At 41.1% G+C, this 22939-nt stretch overlaps 1 protein-coding gene across 2 annotated transcripts; it reads left to right on the top strand.

The window, feature by feature from the left end:
- Positions 1-1291: 1291 nt before the first annotated feature.
- Positions 1292-20906, top strand: CDC16 (cell division cycle 16). 2 transcript variants are annotated; one of them, XM_081858127.1, is made up of 18 exons: positions 1292-1458; positions 3058-3112; positions 4203-4300; positions 5011-5049; positions 6059-6199; positions 6602-6761; positions 8721-8815; positions 9965-10098; positions 11734-11813; positions 13580-13629; positions 14574-14647; positions 14908-15033; positions 15425-15577; positions 16125-16188; positions 16514-16575; positions 18494-18629; positions 18736-18826; positions 20130-20906. In XM_081858127.1, exons 1-18 carry the CDS (start codon positions 1411-1413, stop codon positions 20393-20395), a joined length of 1872 nt encoding a protein of 623 aa, XP_081714253.1. In that variant the 5' UTR covers positions 1292-1410; the 3' UTR covers positions 20396-20906. The 2 variants fall into 2 exon arrangements, with proteins under 2 accessions (XP_081714253.1, XP_081714254.1); XM_081858128.1 differs by lacking the exons at positions 1292-1458; positions 3058-3112 and adding an exon at positions 3226-3368.
- Positions 20907-22939: the final 2033 nt, after the last annotated feature.

The following is a 22939-nucleotide window of genomic DNA, read 5'->3' as shown; positions in this document are numbered from 1 at the left end:
AGACTTGGTTGTAGAAAATGGGTCCACAAAGGATGGGGCACTGGTGCCTCTCTAAACGTTTTTGGATTCCAGCTTCCATCAGCCTTAGATAGCCAGTAATCAGGGATGATGGGAGTTAGAATCTTATCACCAACTGGTTTCATCACATCCTTCTGGGACTGCTGCTATTAAGCCACGACTTGCTTCATTCTTTCATCCTGTCCTGACAGTAGTCTTTTATCTGTGTGCCGCCTTTCCATAGTTAAAACCTCGCTCGTAGTGGTTTACAACATAAAAAGATTCACGTAGTCACAAACAGGACAAAAGTAGTGATAAACCATAAATAAAACACATCAAAAGTACACAACCGAATCGAGCTCAGGACCGCATTACCCTGAGGACCTCCTCTCCCCATATAAACCGTCCAGAGGGTGGCAACACGAGAACAGATCCTTTTCTGCAGTGGCTCCCCATTTGTGGGATGCTCTCCCCAGGGAGGCTCACCTGGCGCCTTCATTATGTCTTTAGGCACCAGGCAAAAAAATATTCCTCTTTAACTAGGCCTTTTGCTAATTGATATCCTCACAGCCTTTTTTTAAATATGTGTCTGTGGGAATAGTGGTGGTGTTATCATTTTGCTGTTCTGTTTTACTTCATGTTTTTTATCCTCTATCTGTGAACAGTGCCGGATTTACGTATAAGCTAAACAAGCTATAGCTTAGGGCCCCACTCTCTTGGGAGCCCCCAAAAAATTTGAAGGGGAAAAAAACCACTGGATGTACATTTCCAAAATATAAGATAAAAAAACAAATAAAATAAAAACTACATTATTTTGTTATGTGCAAATGGCTTTAGATAGCTGTAAGGTCCATAAATTACCATATATTCAACACAAAAAACAGCGACAATTTGTTGTTGACAAAGGACAGCTGGGCATATAAAGGGCCCCATTACCTTCAGTAGCTTAGAGCCTCATCAAACCTAAATCGGGCCCTGTCTGTGAACCACCCTGATGAAGGGCGGTATATAAATCAATCCATCAAATAAATATTAACAAACCAATATTTCCACATAAATCAAAGGATCTGGGGGGGGGATACGGAAAAACAAATATCAATAACCCCGTCGCCCGCCTAAACAATACTTACGCCGCCCCCCGCCCCCCGCCCCCGTAGCTCGCTCAGTGCAAATTTAAAAACGCAAGCGGTTTGTATTTTCCACGCCTCGAGGAACTGCCGGAACGTCGCGCGCAGGACCAGCGTTTCCGAGGGTGCAATTATGACTGTTGCACAGAGGCGATGTCGCGGGGGAGCGCTATTGCCGACGGACCTTGTCAGAGGAGCCGCGAGCGGCGGTTGTTTAACGGGAAGGAGCTCGAGGCGAGGCGGCGGCTTGGCCGGCCGGCTTCCCCCGAGGGGTCTGTGCGGGGAAATGAACTTGGAACGCCTCCGGAAGCGGGTGAGGCAGTACATAGACCAGGTGAGCCAAGGCGAGAAAGGTGGGGAGACGCTCCCCCCCCCCACGTCGTTCTCTCGGGGTCCCCAACGTCGCTCCTTAGCCGCCACCGACGCCCACTCTTTTTGGGACGGGAAGCTCAGCCTCAGCTCACCCTCCTCTCAAACCCTCCCCCCCCCCACAATTGCCTGCCTTCTTCTTACTTGCAGCCAGCCTAAGGGTTGGTGCAGGCAGTCAGCTGCCACTTCCTAAGGTGTTGCCCTTGTAGATCTTAATAGGGTCGTGGATTCGAGCCGCACGTTGGGCAAATGATTCCTGCATTGCAGGGGAGTCATGACCTAAATCAAGTACAGTGGTACCTCGGGTTAAATACGCTTCAGGCTACATATGCTTCAGGTTAAAGACTCCGCTAACCCAGAAATAGTGCTTCAGGTTAAGAACTTTGCACTGTACTCTGATTATCACAAGTTGAGTGCAGTTGTCTGCAAAAGAAGCCCCATGTATTAGTATCTGCATTGCAAAATAAATACCTTATCCCCCAACCCACACCATTCCCTTTTAAGTACAGTGGTACCTCGGGTTAAATACTTAATTTGTTCCGGAGGTCCGTTCTTAACATGAAACTGTTCTTAACCTGAAGCACCACTTTAGCTAATGGGGCCTCCTGCTGCCGCTGTGCCGCCAGAGCACAATTTCTGTTCTCATCCTGAAGCAAAGTTCTTAACCCGAGATAATATTTCTGGGTTAGCGGTGTCTGTAACCTGAAGCATATGTAACCCAAAATACCACTGTAAATGAGTAGAAATACTTACCGGTAACTAATAGTTTGGTTTCTGCCCCGCCCGCCAACATAAAGCCTGCCTCCCCAACATAAATCCCGGCTAGAGTGTTGGGCTAGATGACCCTCGTGGCCCCTTCCAGCTCTACAGGTTCTATGATTCTATCAAACTAGAATTAGCTAGATGTGCCTGCTGTTGTTGGCTCTGGCTCCACCTATTGTTCACCTGTCTTGTCTTTCTCCCTACCAGTCCCGGGTTTCCACCGCCACATTACTTACCTGTTAGAAGCTATGTGCCTTTCCTAGCGGATAGAGGTGGTTTCAGTGAGTGGCACAGTTTCTGTCCATCGTGCTGTAGTTAAACGTACAGGAGACCTTTCCAATATAAAGTGACAGTCCTTCTCTTGGCGATAGTTCAGTGTCTCAAAGTGTTGATAGTTCTGGGTGGGTCATTTAGCTTCAATTCCTCATTTGCAAAATGATCAAATGGATTGTATATATAATAATACCAGATTGGTTCTCTCCTGGTGGACAAGTAAAAGTTCATTGCTTATTTGTATATGCAATAATCCAGTTTTATTAGAGAAACACTGAGGAGACATAGGTTGAAATGCCCACTCATCTATAAAATTCTCTCTGTGACCATGAGCCAAGTCACACTATCTCAGCCTAATCTACCTCACAGAGTAGATAAAAAGATAAAACTGGGAGGTGACAGCGGGGGAGAGTACCATATATGTCGCCTTGAGTCCCTTGGATAAAGGGTGGGAACCAAATGTAATCAATACAATTTGTTATAGGAAAAACATGTGTAATACTTGTTCTTTCTTTGCTCCTAAAAACAGCAACAGTATCAAAGTGCTCTGTTTTGGGCAGATAAAGTAGCTTCATTGTCTCATGGTAAGTTACATATTTAACTTTAATTATAGAGCAGTCACCTTTTCTAAAACTATTTCTGTGAAGTGTCATCTAAATGAATTTCCCTTTCCTATATTGTGTTTATTTTTCTTCAGAATGACCATGACATGTCTTTCAGGCTTGGATTGCTTGGGTTGATACCTTTGAAGTACTGTATTTACAGCAGAGGTGGGAAACTGGATCAAGCCAGCAGGATGGATCCTTACTTGCTCCACCACCTGCAGGCAAAGCTTGACAGGTGGGTGGGTCTGCCCACCTGTAAACCAAACTACTGTATGTCACAGTGACATCAGGGGACCCATTTTCCTTTGCCAGCACAGTTTGAAATCAAACTGCACAGGCAAAGGCACAGCATTTTGCAAAAATCAATGATCAGCTTTTCAACAGCACTTGCATAGTGCAGCGCTTTACAGGAACTCATGGTCAGCTGATCGGTGATGGGTTGTGCTTGCAAATCCCGCTTTTATCAGGGAGAGAAATATTTACCAGCCCTACAACTGATGTCATATATAGAGCATCACGTGCAGAGCAGGAGGGTGTGACTTGTTGGAAACCTGCTGGTGGGCCAAATGAGGAGGTATGGCAGGTCCACATCCAGAGATTTCCCATAACTGAATTATATGAATAAAAACTTCCAACATTGTGGTGTTTCACCATCATTGGGGTACAGTAACTCTAATCTGGCTTGCATTGGTGTAAAAAAGTGACAGGGTAGTATATCTAGTTCCCCAGTAAATGTTTGTAATGCTTGTATCTGATGCACATTATCTCCAAAATTGCAGTCATGTGGCCATTGTTTATACCCTTCTGTCTAAAAGACTGTTAAATGCAATGCAAAATTCTAATGGTTGGTTTAACTTAGTGCTTAGACATTTTTCTCAGGTTGACAAAGATAGGATTTTTTTATTGTTCTTTAATTTATCAATTATAGAAATACTTGCTTTTGGTAAATTAAGTGTTGCTGTTTTTTTAACGTGCTGTGAACAAAATGTATCCCATACAAGCAAGATAAAGCACATGAGTTTTGTGGGGGATCATATTGAATAAAGTTGTGTGGCTATTTCATTTTTAGAAGACCCACAGGATATCTATTGGCTGGCTCAGTGTCTTTACCTCACAGCTCAGTACCACAGGGCAGCACATGCCCTTAGGTCAAGAAAACTAGATAAGGTAAGATACTGCAGACCAGTCTTGTTTCTTCCATTTTAGCCTTTTTGGTTTATTGTACAGGTTGCTAAGTCGAGCATTGTCAGACGTGCTGGTTGCTGCACCTTCTGTAATAATTTATGAAATAGGTAACATATGAGAAAATAGTCAAAGCACCAAATGGGGACAAGATGGAATGGAACATGAGGAACTATTGAAATTGTAGGTGCTGATAGCAGTTAAGCCAATACTGCAGTGCTGTAGAAGCAATGGGAGTAAATTAAGAAATATAAATAGCATAGAAGTGGTAACATAAACTGCTAACTTGCTGACAGGTGTCTTGCTGAAGCCAGCGGTGGGGTAGTGATTACAGAAAAGCAAAGTAGCATAAGACAATTTCTATTGAAAACATTCCTTCTGTTTCCTAGATTTTTTCTTTCTTTTAATACATAGATAAATAGGATTCTTTCAAGATTAATTAAGTCAGCAGGATCTATGTTGGCAGAAAGAAGATGACAGAGAGCAGTTCAGTTAGAAAGGCAATGAAAGAATTGACTCTTGGCATGCAGAATGTATTAAAGGAACTGGACAAAATATGAGAAACAGACTTGTAAATTGAAAGTACAAAGTATAAGAATCACAATGCTATGTCAGGCATCACCATCTTTATTCTTTAAAAAGTTATACCTTTTCAAAGTGCAAAATGATTTAAACAATTTTAATTTCTCCCTTAGTTATATGAGGCATGTCGATACCTTGCTGCTAGATGTCATGTAAGTATTTACTTACATTAGAATGATTCTTCACTAAGCAGCCAGTATGTATAAGAAAATCACATGGCAGAAGGGATTATTTGCAGCTGAGATAGAAATGTGAAAACCTGAACTATTTTGTAACTGCTAGCTTAAAAAATACTGCAATTCAAATGGTAGTTTAAATGCTACAATTATTTTAAATCTGTGCTTATTGAAGATTCAGGACAGTTAACACTATTGAATAAAGGAAACACACATTCCTTTCTTGAAAGCTCACATCTAAATAATATGCAGTAGGAATAGGGTGGGAAACCAGGGCCGTCTTAAGCATATCTGGCACATTGTTCAAAGATCCCTCCGGTGCTACCCCCCCCTTTCCCAGAGTTGTTGACCTTTCCCCAAGCCTCTGTGGGGATTGCTGTCCTCCCACGGAGGCTTGGGAAGGAAGCTGCACACCTGCCAGCCATATAGTTGGTGGGGCGCAGCTTCCACCCTAAGCCTCTGCAGGGATCGCTCTCCTCCTGTGGAGGCTTGGGAGGCAAGCTGCATGCTCCCCAGCCATATGGTTGACAGCGCACAGCTGGCAGGCATGCAGGGAAAGGGGAGGCCACCGGCAAAACCATGCAGCTCCCCCACTCACTGTGGCGCCCCTGAGAGGCCAGCGCCCTGGCACAACTCGCCAGTAAGCCCAATAGGAAATACAGCTCTGTGGGAAACAGAAGAACAAAGTAATAAGCACAGAAAGCTAGTCATGGTATGGTGGCAAAGGTTTAAAGGGAAATAGAGAATGTAGGGACTAAATGAAACTAACAAAAAAAAAAAGGCAACTCTGTGGACGTTGAGGTTGAGATGGGTTTAGACTTTGTATGCCTGTATAACAACCAAAAGTGGTATGTGTGTTTATATGTGTAAAGTTGTTGTTCAGAATGAGTTATGTAAGACTGCTGGTGGATGAGCTCTTAAAAAAAATATTACTTTTTGCATTGCCACTTTAAACATAACATAACTTGTGAGTTTCTCTGTGCAGTATGCTGCAAAAGAATATCAACAGGCTCTTGATATTCTTGACATGGAAGAACCGATCAACAAAAGACTGTTTGAAAAATATTGTAAGGATGAAAGTGGTCCAAAGGACTGTTCCAATGACTGGGAGGTTTCACAATCTTCAGTGAGTAACATATTGACAGATATAAATTAATGTAAGCATATGATGTATTCAGGGCTGCAGGAAAAGTAACTAGAAGGCTTTGTGGTGATGTTAATTTGCAATAGCCTTGTGTTATGTCTTTAAATTTTGGCTTTGTAAAAACAGTATTTCATCTTTAAAAGGTTTGTGTTTGTATAAATAAAGACACACATGAATCAAGTATACACCTCATGGGCTATGCCATGGTTAACCACTGTACAGATGTATAACACACTTAACTATGAATTTTATGAAGTATGATGCAGTGTGAATGGTCCAATCTGATGAATAAAATGCATTTTTTTGTTTGTTTCTAATTTGTGCTCAGAATCAAACTGCAAACACCAATTCCTTCTCTGACCTCCACCTATCCTTTCCCATCAGATCAAGAGCTCTATTTGCCTTTTGCGTGGGAAGATCTATGATGCACTTGATAACAGAACCCTGGCAACATTCAGCTACAAAGAGGCCTTGAAACTCGATGTTTACTGCTTCGAAGCATTTGACCTTTTAACATCACACCATATGCTGACAGCAGAAGAAGGTTTGGAGAACTCTCATCACCCCTCCAGTTTTAAAACATTATTTCTCTTTGTCCAAAAAACTGTTTTGATCAACAAAATATTAAATTATATCAGCCGTTGATTAGAGATACCAGTTTTCAAAATAAATAAATTTTGCTGGTTATTCTCCAAAGCCGACAGAGCAGCTCAAACTCACAATCTTCCTTGCTGGAGGTTTTTAATGTTTTGTTTTTGAAGTGGAGGTGTCCCTCTGCCCAGCACTGTCTGGTGCCACCAGCCTCCACTAATGAAGCAACTCTGCCACAGGCAGGGAAGTCCGGTCACCGTGGAGCATCCTTGTGTGCCCATCCAAACAGAGTTTGGATGGAAGATGCCAGCAGTGGTGTTCCTAGTGGCTGTAGACTTCAGAATGCTCCAAAGCAGGGTGTTTTTGTGGAGGAAAGGCTGGGCTGACACAGGATCTACTGGATCCTCAGCCAGCACTGCTGCCATCACGTGATAGCAACATGCTCAGTGTGGTAGCCCTCAGCTCAGTTGCGCCCGTGAATGCGGTACTCTTTACTTTCCCTTCCTTGTATTAGCAAATGGCTAAAGTACGTTTTATTTCCCCCATGAAAATGAATTTGAAGGCAATGCTGCAGTTAGGGGTAAAACCAGCAGTACCTTCCCCCACTGATGGTGATCCTGCAAATCCTCTTTTACTTCTTTTCTGCCATAATGATAGGCATTTCATCAGTCCGAATATAAAATACAGCCTTCAAACTGGTGTATGAATGCCATTTGTCATCCTGCTTCCCTACCATTCCCTGCAATGAATAGGCTAGTGTTTATTAAATTATGAAGCTCTGGAGCCAAGTGAGGATTACCAATTAAGATCCACCCTCTATTGTGTGAGCAGGTAATCCCTCCCCTTACCTGGCCTGGTTTCCCTGGTAACACTTCCCCCAGGTGGGATTGGACAACTCACTGGGGTAGGCGGGGACCTCCAGGTATCCCACCTGAGGGAAGGCAAAGCCTATGCTGATGGGGCCACTCCAGATCCAGGGCTGCACGCGTCCACGCAAAAGGCGCCCCCCGTTATAAGTGGTGAGCGGTCATTATTAAATTATGAAGCAAGCCTCCCTTTTTGGGTATGGTGTTTCTAAGGCAGAAGGAATTACAGGAAGAGAGAGAGAATTTCTAGGAACCTTCGACCCTACCAGCTAAGATCTCATGCCTCCCTGGGGGAAAAAAGACGGTGATTCACATCTCTGCTATTTTATCATCCCGAAAAGGAAGTGCTGCTGAATGTGATTTTTAGGGGGGAAATCTTTTCCCCTTCTATTTTCCAACCCAATCTATCAATGGTACATAACTGCATATGATGGCACATAACTCCACATGCTCACTTCTGGAATGTGTTATTGGTGTCAGATTGTAAGATTTGCAGGACAGGAGAGAGGAGAAAGGCACAGGGCAGAGGAAATTCAGAAGGGAAGCACAGGTTCTAAAAGTTTTGGAGACATATTTATAGAATAATAATAATAACTTTATTATTTATACCCTGTCCATCTGGCTGGGTTTCCCCAGTCACTCTGGGCAGCTCCCAGCAGAATAGACAAAGACAGGTAAACATACATAGGAAGTAGCAGAGTGTTCCTAATTCTCTAGAAAGATTGACTGTATGTCAGAACATGTTTTATGATGCTGTATGTGGTAGCAGTTGAAACATTTTTACCTGAGCACTGCTCCTGCCGCAAATCTCATGTTCAGTGAAATAACGCACCACATTTATACCATTGTACAAATATGGAAAATTTCATCCCAAACAATGTGTAATTTGATCCATATGAATTACACCATACAAATACAATGCCACGAAGTATATTGTATCACTTACCCTCCCTATTTAGAGAAGTTTTTAATGTTTGATGTTTTATTGTGTTTTTATTATTCTCTACCATTCTTCTGGAATTCACTTTTGTAACTGATGTGTTCAGAAAAAGAGCTGCTGGAATCTCTACCTCTAGGAAAACAGTGCACAGAAGAAGAAGTAGTATTGCTACATTTTCTGTTTGAGAACAAATTAAAAAAGGTAATAGTACTGTAGTTTAAAAGAAATCTACATTGATTCAAATGTAAATTTGATAACATTCTGTTACATATACTTTAATGTAACCAATAGCCTATATTTTGCATCTTAGCACCTACAATTTGCTTCTTTTTGTGTCTTAGCAGTTTGCATCAGTTATTGTGACCTTGCATACTATTTATTAATCAATCAATCAATCAGAATTCACCCCTCAAAAGCTTTCAGTGTATCCAAATATGATATACTATGTATATTTAGTAATTCTAGAAGGGTCATAATGGCTATAATGGAAACAGTTTTCAAAATATGAAGCTAAGATCAGGTTCAGATTATCATTTGGAAAACTCTGTAGCCTTATGTATGTATTCTGCTCCTCACACAATTAGAACCTCATCAGTGGAGAGCATAGATGCTCTCGCTAGCTATGCGCCTTTCACTGTGTTGCCATCACATTTCCCTGCCGCTTGTCATGCATTGAAGGGCAAACATCTGCAGCAGCAAGTCTGCTATACTCATGAAGCCTCCCTACACAGTTTAGAACCTTAATTGTAAAATGTAGCTGTTGATATGAATAGCAGGAAGGGCAGCTCTAGATGCTCTTTCCCTACTCCCACCCTCATTGTGTGAGAAGACTACCTCCTAAACTATATAGGTCTATTCAGGCAATCTGGCTATTATTGTAGAAACAAAGACCCATGGAAGAACGGAATGATGCTGGTAGATTGTCTTTCATGTGAACAGAAAGGATGGCAATCTCCGCCCCACCCCCACCCACCCCCATTGCCACCCTTAACAATAGGACTGCTTGAATTTATGAGGCTTTTACAGTGTTTTTTTTAAATGTCGATACCCTGTCTCAGGGCACTCAGTAAGCCAACTGATAGGTGATACAGCATGGCCTTGTTTGGATTAAGAACCGAGTTTAATGGATACTCCGTCATCCATCTGAAAAGAAGGTGTTAGAGCAAAATGCATTTGCTGGTTCTTGCTATCTTGTTAGGTCTTGCCTGCCACCTTTCCAGACAAAGTGGAAGCTTCTGAACCAAAGTCTAATAGGGGCGGGAGGAGGTATGTCATTGCCCTCTAGCAATAATGGTATTATGGATCTGAGCAACCACATGGTTCTCTATTGACCTTTCTTCTCTCTTTCAGTATAATAAACCCAGTGAAACGTTGATCCCTGAATCTGTAGATGGTCTCCAAGATAATCTGGATGTCGTCGTGTCTTTAGCAGAAAGGCATTACTATAACTGCGATTTCAAGATGTGCTACAAGCTCACTTCTCTGTGAGTACATATATCATCAGCCTGTTACGAAATAGCATTTATTTGAAACCACTCAATTGTGGAAGCCAGTAGATAATTGTTCACTCTTTACTGAAAGCATCTTTTCATAGAGCGGAGATGAATGTAAAGCCTGGATGTGTTAATTGTTGGTCGCTATTGTTTGGAATCCCACCAGCTGTCATTGTATCACTTACACCTTGCCTGTTAGCCTTTTCTCAGTCTTTTACTAAAGGTTTGGGGGATAAATGTTTGGGGCTCGGCGCATTGAAGTGTCTTGTATGACAGTTTTGATGAGATAAGATCAGGGTTGGGGAGGTTTGTCCCCCAGATATTGCTGGACTATAACTCCCATAAACTGCTGCCAGCATGGACAGTAGTTGGGGATAGTGCAAGTTGTTGGGTTGGTTTTTTCCCCAATTTTTTAATTGATTTTCCAAAATTTTAAAACAAACAAACAAATATAAATCTTAACTGTACTTAATCCAATCTTAGTAGCATTGTTAAATGACTTCCTCGAGTCCCCTGGCTGAGTTTCAGTGTATATCATTGTAACAGTTTTCCAAAACCAAATTTCTCATAAAATTAACTTAATCACTTAACATCATTCTTTCTTTTCATTTTAACTTTAAACATATTATTCTCTAACATCACATATTTAAATCCTAAGCCTATCTGATATTTGCAAGTTTTTCCAATTAAGTTATCTTTGCATATTTAACTAAATTTAACTAAATAGTCTTTAAATTTCATCCATTCCTTCATCCATGGTGGTCTGGCAACATCTGGAGGGCCACAGGTTCCCCAGCTCTGGGTTTAGCTATTCATTTACCAAATATGTGCATTTGGAAGTGGATAACTTTAAGCAGGGCACAAAGAAAGCTTTTTCACACAATGTGTTTTTAAGTGTACAGTATGTCTAGCAAGGTAAAATAGTAGAGTCGTACCTTGGAAGTCGAACGTCTTGCGAGACTAACGTTTTGGCTCCCAAATGCCGCAAACCCAGAGTGATTGTTCCAGTTTGTGAATGTTCTTTGGAACCTGAACATCGTTCGCGGCTTCCACGGCTTCGGATTGGCTGCAGGAGCTTCTTGCAGCCAATCAGAAGACACACCTTGGTTCTCAAACATTTTGGAAGTTGAACGGACTTCCGGAACAGATTCCATTCGACTTCTGAGGTATGACTGTATTCACAGATAACATTTGTCAGTGAGCGAATGCTGAGTCTAATCTTCTTTCCCCAGCGGCGAAGGGCCGTGGCTCAGTTCCTCATGTTCAGAATGTCCTGGGTTCAGTTTCCCAGTATCTCCAGGTGTGGGTGGGAGAGACTCCTGCCTGAAACCCTCAAGAGCTGTTGCCAGTCATTGTAGACAATACTCAGCTAAATGGATTAATGGTCTGATTCAGTATAGGGCACCTTTCTATATTCCTAATTTTTTAAAAAAATTGGGGGAGGGGCTTTAATATCTGGAGCTGAAAACTACAGTCTTTTAGTGCCTCTCTGAGTACTTTGTATGATGGGAAGGATACAAAGTAATAAGCAATTCTACCATATTTTGCAAGAACAATGATCTATTTGCGCCTCAATTTTTATTAAGTTACTGTCCCTTGAGGGTTTTTATTTCCACTTATTTTTAGAGTAATGGAAAAGGATCCATTCCATGCCAGTTGTTTACCTGTGCATATTGGGACACTTGTGGAGCTGAATAAAGCAAATGGTGAGAAGGTGTTTTAATACAAATTGAATATTAATTATTTTTAAAGGGATTCCTGGTCTATTTTTATTTATTTATTTATATTTTGCATTGACTCCTGAATAGGCCTTTCAGCTCTAATTCAGGAGTTAAAAGCTAGCATGGTGTAGTGAGTAGAACAAGGACCAGGGTTCTAGAGCTGTGTGTTCAAATTTCCTCTCCACCCTGAAGCTCATTGGGTGGCCTTGGTTAGTCTCTAAATCTCAGCCTAACCTATTTCACAAAGTGGTTGCGAAAATAAAATAGTATAGGAGAGAGAACCATGGCTTGCCACTTGGAGGAAGGATTGGCTGCATAGGCCAGAATTCAACACAGAACAACAGGATTTAACCCTCATCTCCTTCCTCCTGCACACCCCCAAAATCTGCTCTGGGGGGGCGTGTCTCAGCTTTTTGGAGCAGAATTTTAGGATGCAAGGGAACCTGCAGGAGGAAGCAAGAGAAGGTGAAGTCCTGCTGCATGGGTAGAATTCTGTTCCTCTCCTAGACAAGCCGCATCGAAGGCAAGCCTTAATAAATAAATAAAATATGAGATTTTGTAGACAGATATTGATGGGTAGTCATAAAGAAAGCATAAGGACCCATATTTGTGTGTTAATCCATATATGATGGATTTGATATTAACTAAAATTAATACAGCAATATTTCACTCTTTCATTGATGATTTCCTGCTACACATTTCTGCTGGTTCTGCAGTAGAAATGAGTCCATTTTCTCATTTAAAGGCAGAAAATTATTCATCCTGTTAGACAGTATATTTGCATTTTATGCCTTTATAATTTGCAGCTATTAAGATGCTACTTAAGTAGTTAATATTATACAATTCTTAAAATCAATTTTTTAATTTTTAAAGGAGAAATGTGTATGCTTTCAGTGGAGAGCCAGGAAAAAAATTGTAACAGTGAGTCATCCGTAGTGGAAAATAGTTAAATGAAATGTGAAATCTTGCTAAGTGGAAGGTCCACCCCAAGGGATGAGGACTACTGATCCCCTTGTTTCTAGTGACAAAGTTGGCTTCCTATTGTAAAGAAAACTGGAAACCACACTACTAAATGCAAAAGCTACTATACTAAACCATAACATGTTAAATAAAAATTGTCTACGGAATATTTTATGTTAAGATGCCAACCAGGCTAGAGTGGCTGTCAGTGGCCTGGTTCATATGGCATGGTAAGCCAACTGTGACTCATTAGGACCTCACAAATGTCCTGGCTCCTGGAGCTCCCTACCCAGAACTTTTAGCATGTAACAGCTAAACCATGGTGATACCCAAATGCAGGGTTGTGATTTAAGATCTTTCCTCCTTAGCCATGATCGCTAGCCCAGGTTTGCTCTATGGTTAATGTGGAGACCTTAGCCACAATCCTGGGTTCACATGCATGCTAAGCTAAACCCTGGCATGGCTGCCATGCCATACTATGGTTAAAGGACTGTCAAGAAGCAAAACAGGTGCCCGTCGTCTTCAAGAGCCAACACATTTGCATGGTTTTGGTAAACCATAGTTTGCCTTAGCATGACTTGTGAATGAGCGCCTTTGAAAATAGACTTGAAAACATAAGAATATATTATATGGGATAGTTTGAGAGAAACAGTTGACAGCTTTATTCTAATTATCATTTTCAATCCAATAAAAATGTGAACAAAAAGGCATAACACTTTATTTTATCAACATTCAACACAAGCTGCTACATATATACTATTGTTTAACATAAATATATTTCTTCTTCCTAGAACTTTTCTACCTTTCCCATAAACTGGTGGATTTGTACCCAAATAATCCTGTAAGTTGTACTTCTGTTCTTTGTTTCATAAATGTGCTATGAATGCCATCAAAAAAAAAGTTTAAAAGGTTAGGACCCATATAGTACCATATACATCTAAAGTGAAATGTTATTACCATTATTATGGTAATGAATAGTTTATTATAATGTTAGCCTTATTGGTAGTACCACTTTTCTGTATAGGCTACATGAATATTCCTCAGCTTAATGGTACATAAAATGCTTAGCTTTTGACCCCCCCTCCCCAATCTTTAAAATTTCACAAATAGAGTAGGCATGGTAGAGAAGGGATTGTACTACTCATCACGCATGGAATCAAATCCACAAGTTGTTGAACCACAGTGCGCACAGCACTGGCAATCACAAATTGTATACCTGCTGCTCAACAAAGTCACATTTTCTCAGCCACTAAATATTGTGGACTCCGTGCCACAAAAATAAGGAAAAACAGTCCAGCAAACCATTTCCTTTGGGAAAGGGATAAAATGTTGGTAACTGCAGAGCACTTGTTGCACTTGCTGAAAGGTTGGTTAATTGATACATGTCTCTTTGCTACCTTTTGAAAAAAGTGATAAAAAAGGAACATATTTCTAATGTTGTTTGCTTGAACCCACTATGTTCCTACATTTGAAATGGAACCGATCCCATACATTGGCCTTGTTTTCATGACACAGTAAGCCAAACCAAGGCTTACCAATCCGGATCCATGGAAAATAGCCTGCAGCCACCTTCCTTCTCCTTGGTCCTTTTTACTGCTGCACAAAGGCTTATTTTGGGCTTCTGCTTGTGGTTAGGGAGGAGAAAGCAATGTAGCTGCAAGCTCTTCTCCAGGAGCCCCTATGTTTGCACAGTCTCAGTAAGCCATAGTTTGGCTTAGTTGGTCATACAAACTTGTCATATCAGTAGTGTGCTTTAACGTGCCTTGAATTTTATCTGGCCATTAGGTCTCCTGGTTTGCTGTAGGATGTTATTATCTTATGGTTGGCCATAAAAATGAACACGCCAGAAGATACCTTAGGTAAGTCTCACTTTGTCTTCTGTAGTCCTAAGGGTTGCTGTCTTGTAAGTTTACCATTTTAAGAAACCTTGTACTGTTAGCACTGATGCACTAAGTAAGGTCCAGGAAACCTTCTGTATGCCTGAAGACTGGAATTGGCACACTTCAGTAAATAACTATTCCCGAAGTAGTTGTACTTCAGGGTTACAGCTTTAAGCATTACGTTTAGCATTGCAGGTTTCGTTGGCTCTTATTTCACGTACCTGGTTTTTATGTTTCAGCAAAGCCACCACCCTTGAGAGAACATATGGACCAGCATGGATTGCATATGGGCACTCATTTGCAGTTGAAAGTGAGCATGACCAGGCAATGGCTGCTTATTTCACTGCAGCCCAGCTGATGAAAGGGTAGGTCAAAATTAGATTGCCAGGAAATAGGGATGTAGTTCAATAAAACCATCTTAACCAAAGGGTATTAATTATTAAATGAAAAATAAACAAAAATAATAATTTACTGGGAAAACATCTGCCATCAGAGATGTATTCAGTATTTGCAGCGATATTAATATTTCTCTTAGAAAGTAAGCTTTACATTAGTTACTAGTGCAATATTATGGATATGCTTGTCAAAACAAGGAAACTTAACTATTCTGTCTCCCCCCCCCCCATTTAAAAGTGTTTGCAGTATTTTTAAAACTATAGATCAAAGATTTGTTTAAATGAAATGCAGTGCTGCCTTAAATGTCCTCATGTCTTAGGTTTGTTTTTTAATTACTGTTCGTGTTCTTTATTTTTGTAGCTGCCATTTGCCAATGCTGTATATTGGGTTGGAGTACGGCTTGACCAACAACTCAAAATTAGCTGAGCGGTTTTTCAGCCAAGCTTTAAGTATTGCACCCGAAGACCCTTTTGTGATGCATGAAGTTGGGGTGGTAGCATTTCAAAATGGAGAGTAAGTTACTATTTTTAACTTTGGGTTGTCTTTGTACCAGATATCTGCACATAATTTCCTTTCTTGGTTAGCTACCCCTCCAAAACCTAGAAACCATTATACTGCCCACTTGTGCACTTGATGAACTTAGTACTAGTATTAATGTGTGACTTCAACTATTTCATATATAAACTATATCATGTTGACAATGCAATGGCAGTTACACCACTTATCACAGTCACTGATAACTGTAGTTTAGGAAATATATTATTTTTTCCTTCAGTGATCAGATGCGGTTTTTAAAAAACAGCTAAGTACTTATCACTGCTTTTGTATCTCATGGGAATTATTTTTACATTGGAACAGTAAGCATCATTAACAAAACACATACATCTCTGCCTTTTTTAAAAAAGAGAGAGATCCCATAGGCATCTTTCAATGCTGCATGTTAATGGCATTTTTGGACGCAAGGCCCTATAGGTAACAAAATAGATAAGTTGTTAATTTGAAGAGACATAAGACAGAGACCTCTAAATGTGTTTTATCTTAGTGACTTTTTTTCTTTCAGCTGGAAAACTGCAGAAAAGTGGTTTCTTGATGCGTTAGAAAAGATCAAAGCCATTGGAAATGAGGTATTTTATTTTTATTTATAGATATATAGAATTGGCCATAATTTCATCTCAGCTGTTTGATAGCAGGACTCCAAAGTGCAACATTTGAAGAATCCCACCAAGCGCTCTGCTTATAACTACCCATATCCCAGAAGTAATACATATGCAGATCACCACCTTCTCACCTATGGTATTGTCCAAAAGTTTTCAAATAACAAGTTATCCTTTGGTGCATGGGTGTTGATATTTTTTTTTATCAGCCAATGGAATAGCTTGTTTACTTCAATCAAGATTTTGTTTTAGAGGCATTAAAATTTTGTCTTTAGATGTGATGCTTGTCTTGCAGGTGACGGTTGACAAGTGGGAACCTTTATTGAATAATCTGGGACATGTATGCAGAAAGCTTAAGTAAGTGGAACAGCGATTTTTACCAGTACTTAGTATTTTAAGTATTTATACTCAAATGGTATGGCATTCCAGTTTTACTAAACCTTCTGTATGCATTTAATTATATTTATCATCTGGCATGTTCATATTATATATTGAAATGGAATGTATTGTGGAACATGGTATTCTAAACATCTCAGCTATTGCATTTTTTAAAAAACAAGCTTCTAGTCTTTATGATAGAACAGTGAAAGCTCAGAGACCTGAGGTACTGCATAGAGTTCCTGAGGCCAGGATGTGATACTTCATTGTCCTTCAAAAGTCATAGATAGTTTTCCAACACCTACTTACACAAATAGGTCGTCTCACAGCTTCCCTTCCTTCCTTCTGCATTCTGGGGCTGGTTTGCGTGAATGCCAAGCCATTGTTTTAGTAGCATATAGGACATATAGGACAAGCATCGATAAAGAAATGTCAGGCTCATGCACTCCCTCCTTTCCTCTTTTCTCATGCAGGTGGTAGGAAGACTACTGCTGAGTTTATTTTCAGTTTTAAATAATTTCAGCTTCGCTCACCTTACAGTGTGAATCCAGTGGTTTATTTAAAAGCCAGCTTCATAACCCATGGTTTAAAATTAGCTTGTTGAACAAATAACCATTGTTTGTTTTTAACCAGTATTCCTGGTTTGCATGGAATGCTAAGCTGAGATTCTTTGAAATGGCCAGGAGAACTTCTGCTAAGATTACTTTCCATGTTAGGAGGGTGCTTTAACATCTGAACCAGCCCAGTGTACCATGTGGTTTTTTTGGCCAATTGTTTACTATTTGTATTTCCTAATAATGTGAATGAAACAATATTCAATTGTTCTGCCCAGACACTGAGGTCCAGCACTGAGGGCCTTCTGGCGGTTCCCTCGCTACAAGAACCCAGGTTACAGGGAACCAGGCAGAGGGCCTTCTCGGTAGTGGCACCCGCCCTCCCACCAGATGTCAAAGAGAAAAATAACTACCAAACTTTTAGAAGACATCTGAAGGCCCTGTTTATAATAATAATAATAATAATAATTTATTATTTGTACCCCGCCCATCTGGCTGGGTTTCCCCAGCCACTCTGGGCGGCTTCCAACAGAGATAAAAAATACACTAAAATATCACATATTAAAAACTTCCCTGAACAGGGCTGCCTTCAGATGTCTTCTGAATGTCAGGTAGTTGTCCATCGCCTTGACATCCGATGGGAGGGCATTCCACAGGGCGGGCGCCACCACCGAGAAGGCCCTCTGCCTGGTTCCCTGCAACTTGGCCTCTCGCAGTGAGGGAACCGCCAGAAGGCCCTCGGAGCTGGACCTCAGTGTCCGGGCAGAACGATGGGGGAGGAGACGCTCCTTCAGATATACTGGACCGAAGCCATTTAGGGCTTTAAAGGTCAGCACCAACACTTTGAATTGTGCTCGGAAACGTACTGGGAGCCAATGTAGGTCTTTCAAGACCGGTGTTATATGGTCTCGGCGGCCGCTCCCAGTCACCAGTCTAGCTGCCGCATTCTGTATTAGTTGTAGTTTCCGGGTCACCTTCAAAGGTAGCCCCACGTAGAGCGCATTGCAGTAGTCCAAGCGGGAGATAACCAGAGCATGTACCACTCTGGCGAGACAGTCCGCAGGCAGATAGGGTCTCAGCCTACGTACCAGATGGAGCTGGTAAACAGCTGCCCTGGATACAGATTTGACCTGTGCCTCCATGGACAGCTGTGAGTCCAAAATGACTGTTTAGGGAAGCTTTTAATGTTTAATAGGTTATTGTATTTTCGTGTTCTGTTGGAAGTCGCCCAGAGTAGCTGGGGAAACCCAGCCAGAAGGGCGGGGTTATTATTATTGTTGTTGTTGTTATTATTATTATTATTATTATTATTATTATATCCTTATCCATGTTTTTCTTAATAGGAAGTATGAAGAAGCTCTCGAATACCATCGTCAAGCTCTAGTGTTGATTCCTCAGAATGCTTCTACTTATTCTTCCATTGGATACATTCACAGTCTGATGGGAAATTTTGAAAGTGCAATTGATTATTTTCATACAGTATGTAATCTTTATAAAATTGGGGAGGGGGAATTGGTGTCAAGCTTGATGTGCTCAGTATGATCTTTCACTTTTCTTGATTTTGTAATTTGTCCTTTTTAATCAGGCCCTCGGTCTTAGAAGAGATGATACGTTTTCAGTGACCATGCTTGGACATTGCATAGAAATGTATATTGGAGATTCTGAAGCCTACATTGGTAAGCTGCGATTTTGTTACTGCTCTATAGCTATTCAAATGTTCCCACAGCGCTATGGCTGTGCATTCACGAAGAGCATTAGCACATTTTTTCCATGAAGAGCACTGGCACACTTATCACTAGTAAACCATTTGCTGAGTCCCCCCAGAAGGCAGAAGGTCAATGGCTTTATTAAATTATTTTGGTAAGAAATTACAGCTTGGTTTAAAAACAGAGGGAGGCTGCTTACACCAGGTCAGACCATTGGTTCACCTAGCTTAGCACTGTCTAGCTAAGCTGTCCACCACTAACTAGTCATAGCTCCCCATGGATTCAGACAGGAATCTTTCTTAGCCTCATCTGAAGAATCTGTATGTTGAACTTTGGAAACATTAGTTTTGCTCCTCCCTACGCAGTAGAGTGGGACTCGGGAGGCGCTGTGGGTTAAACCACAGAGCCTAGGACTTGCCAATCAGAAGGTCAGTGGTTCGAATGCCCTTGATGGGGTGAGCTCCCGTTGCTCGGTCCCTGCTCCTGCCAACCTAGCAGTTCAAAAGCACATCAAAGTGCAAGTAGATAAATAGGGACCGCTCCGGCGGGAAGGTAAACAGCGTTTCCGTGCGCTGCTCTAGTTCACCAGAAGCGGCTTAGTCATGCTGGCCACATGACCTGGAAGCTGTACGCCGGCTCCCTCGGCCAATAAAGCGAGATGAGCGCCGCAACCCCAGAGTCGGTCACGACTGGACCTAGTGGTCAGGGGTCCCTTTACCTTTACCTTTACGCAGTAGAGTATGCATTGCATGCAGTTCTTTCACCATTGCAATTGCCAAAGTTTAATGATGATGCTGCCACTGGGGGTGCGGTTCCATAAAATAAATACCAACAGAAGTTTAACTTTCTTGACATAGGAATTACTGTGCACATTCTTAATTATCTAAAGACCTACAGGTTACGGTCAGTATGATGTATTTAGGGCCAGGGTTTAAATCCTTACTCAGCCATGAAGCTTATTGGATGACCTTGGGCCAGTCACCGTTTTTCAGCTTAAACTACGTCATACGGCTGTTGTGAGGATAAAATGGAAAGGAGCAGAACCATGTACATCACTTTGAGCACCTTGGGGGGGGGGGATAAAAATGTAATAATAAAGTAAAAAATGAATCATAGACAGGTGTACTTGATGGTCCCTGTGGTCCCTTCCAGTTCTACAATTCTGTGATTCTACAGATAGTGAACTTCGTCTTTTAAGAGTCTATGGGACTGGACAGAAATAGTATTTTTACATGAAAGTAATCTCATGTCGGAAATTAATAATCTCTTTCAGGAACTGCAATTAAGGATAAATTAAGATGCTATGACTTTGATGTGCATACTATGAAGACATTAAAGAACATTATTTCACCTGCTTGGGACGTATTGGAATTTGATATAGAAAAGCAAACCTTAGAAGAAAGTAGTATCATGGCAGTGGAAGCACCACATCAGAGGAGAACTACGGAAGCACCCCCTCCATTAGATGAAACCTTTGAAATTGAAATGAATGAAAGTGATATGATGTTAGAAACATCAATGTCAGATCACAGTACTTGACTTTAAAATGCTAGAATAGATTCATCATCGTGTAATGTGCATTTTTGTCACCTCATGCCTTCTTCAACTGCTGTTGACATCAGAGAACTGCCCACTACTGTGACAGTGTGTTTGTTTATACCAATTTTATTATGCAAAATAATCATATGTATTTTTAAACTCTTCACTGCATCCTGTGATATCTGTTACTAAAAAAGACTGTGAATGTTGAAAAATATTTAGTTTACAACATGTTTTTTTTCTGTGTCCAAGAGCTGATGAATTCCTGCCTTGGCTTTCTAACTTTCTATATTTCCATGTTAAATATGTGTCATAACAACCCCCTGCAAAATTGATGATTTGATACTATATTTTATTCTTTAATCCAGAATTAAAATTTTCATTGCTTTGTTTGACTCATACACACAATTGTAAAAAAATATTCTTATCACCTGAATGCATTTCCCCCCCCCCCCCAATTTAATTGTTGCCAAGTCTTAAGTGTGGAAGTAAATACTCTTGTCTAGCCTCATTTGTCATTTCAGATTCCTTACTACTTCTTCACACTATCTTCCTGACACAAGTTACATCCAAACACAGGTTATTGGTTAAATGAAAATTCAGGTTCTGCTGCGCTACAAACTTTTACAGCAGGCATAGGGATCCTTCAGCCTGCAGGCCTACCGTATTTTGCGCTCTATAACACGCACCAGACCATAACACGCACGTAGTTTTTAGAGGAGGAAAACAAGAAAAAAAATATTCTAAACGAAATAGTGGATATATGATTTTTGTGGTTCATGCTGTGGCCACAGACATGTGATCTGACAGTGAGTTTGGAGTAGCCCAATGCAAAAATCCTGAGGATCCATGTGGATCTATGCTTTGTAACCACGGAGGAGGGAAGGAAGGGGAACCATGGATCCTCTGCTCACGACTGCAGCAGATCCCCCCCCCCCCGCCACCCGCAGGCATTCGCTCCATAACATGCACAGACATTTTCCCTTACTTTCTAGGAGGAAAAAAGTGAGTGTTATGGTGCAAAAAATACGGTAATTAGAACCCACAGATCCAAACTTAACTCATGAGGCTGCCTCCTAAAAGCTGCACTTTTAGGACATTAGATGTGTGGCAGATCCAATGTACTCTTGGGAGCCTCAGTGTGCTTTGATGGTTCCCTGGCACAAGAGACTTCTTATTGTCACCTATCTAGGCTATACAGTGGTACCTTGGGTTAAGAACTTAATTCGTTCTGGAGGTCCGTTCTTAACCTGAAGCTGTTCTTAACCTGAGCTGCCACTTTAGCTAATAAGGCCTCCTGCTGCCGCCGCACGATTTCTCACCCTGAAGCAAAGTTCTTAACCCAAGGTACTATTTCTGGGTTAGCGGAGTCTGTAACCTGAAGCGTCTGTAACCCAAGGTACCACTGTATACACATTAGTGGCTTAAAATGCAGTGAGGTTGTTTCCAGCCACTGTGTTTCAAGTCACTTTATGTTGCTGTGCACATCAGAGAGGGAGGCAGGCAAGATGTCTGCACCCAATGAGCATTGCCGAATTTATTTCCCTGCACCTAACTCTTCAGTCAAACTGTTGTCTGCACATGCACAATGGCTGACTCAAAGGTACACACTACAGCTTAACTGCTGCTTACACTTTGAAATCAGATGGGCGCACATCAAACAAAAGTATTTCTCAATAAACTACTACAAATGGATTGTGGTTAGTTAACATTATATGCTTGGCTTCAAACCCCAAAGGTGGAAACACACTGTGTACACATACAGCCCAGAACTACCACAAGAAGTTACAGCAAATCCCCAATCCACTTTGAAAACATTCTTACAGTATTCTACAATAATACTTAAATGGAGATGCTGGATAAACTAGAGTATTGAAGGCACACAATGTGTCGTGCTTACAACATTTGCAGCCTAATAATTATGAATTGCTGTGGTGAGGCAACATAGGGCAGTGTGCTTGACAATGAGACTCATTTCTATGGCATGTTGTAGGGGATGTCTACCTGGTGGTGTGGCTATGTCATGCTTATTTTGTGCTGCCCAGCTTCAATTCCCTAATTCAAAACTAAGGCCATTGCATATTAATGTACTTTGCTCAAAAACACTTTTTGCCAGCCACATTTCTAAAGTGAGCCTTTTGAACTAAAAGGGCTGCTTATCACATTATGCTTCTTTAGCATAATCTCTTATCAGGGATGGGGAACCAGTTGAGGCAGCTGTCCAGATGTTGATGGATTACATACTCTCCCGATCCCTGAGCATTGTGGCCTTGTAGGCTGGAGCTGAGGGAAATCAGAAGCCCAGTGACATCTGGAGAGCCCCCACCCATTCCTCATTATGCAAAACAGCAAAATGAACGTGGTGGGGGGAGAGAGCTGCTCTTGCACAAGAATTCTGAAAAGGCAGCAGTTAGGGTTTTTGCACTTCGATCTGTTCTGCTGCTATTGAATGTCACAATATGTGATTTCCTGTTATTGTGATGTAAGCTACTTTCAGAACCAAATATTATTATTCCTATTAATTTGTATACTGTCCTTCACCCG

The sequence above is a fragment of the Podarcis erhardii genome (genome assembly GCF_964252035.2).
Source record: "Podarcis erhardii genome assembly, chromosome: 4".
Classification (NCBI taxonomy): domain Eukaryota; kingdom Metazoa; phylum Chordata; class Lepidosauria; order Squamata; family Lacertidae; genus Podarcis; species Podarcis erhardii.
Note: the sequence above shows the minus strand (reverse complement) of the source record. Positions and strands in the feature narration are given on the sequence as shown.

Coding starts and splice junctions, on each gene's coding strand:
- CDC16 (XM_081858127.1), top strand. CDS start 1,411: ATGAACTTGGAACGCCTCCGGAAGCGGGTGAGGCAGTACATAGACCAG. Junction 10,099..11,733: donor TGCTACAAGCTCACTTCTCT/GTGAGTACATAT, acceptor ACTTATTTTTAG/AGTAATGGAAAAGGATCCAT. Junction 18,827..20,129: donor AGATTCTGAAGCCTACATTG/GTAAGCTGCGAT, acceptor AATCTCTTTCAG/GAACTGCAATTAAGGATAAA.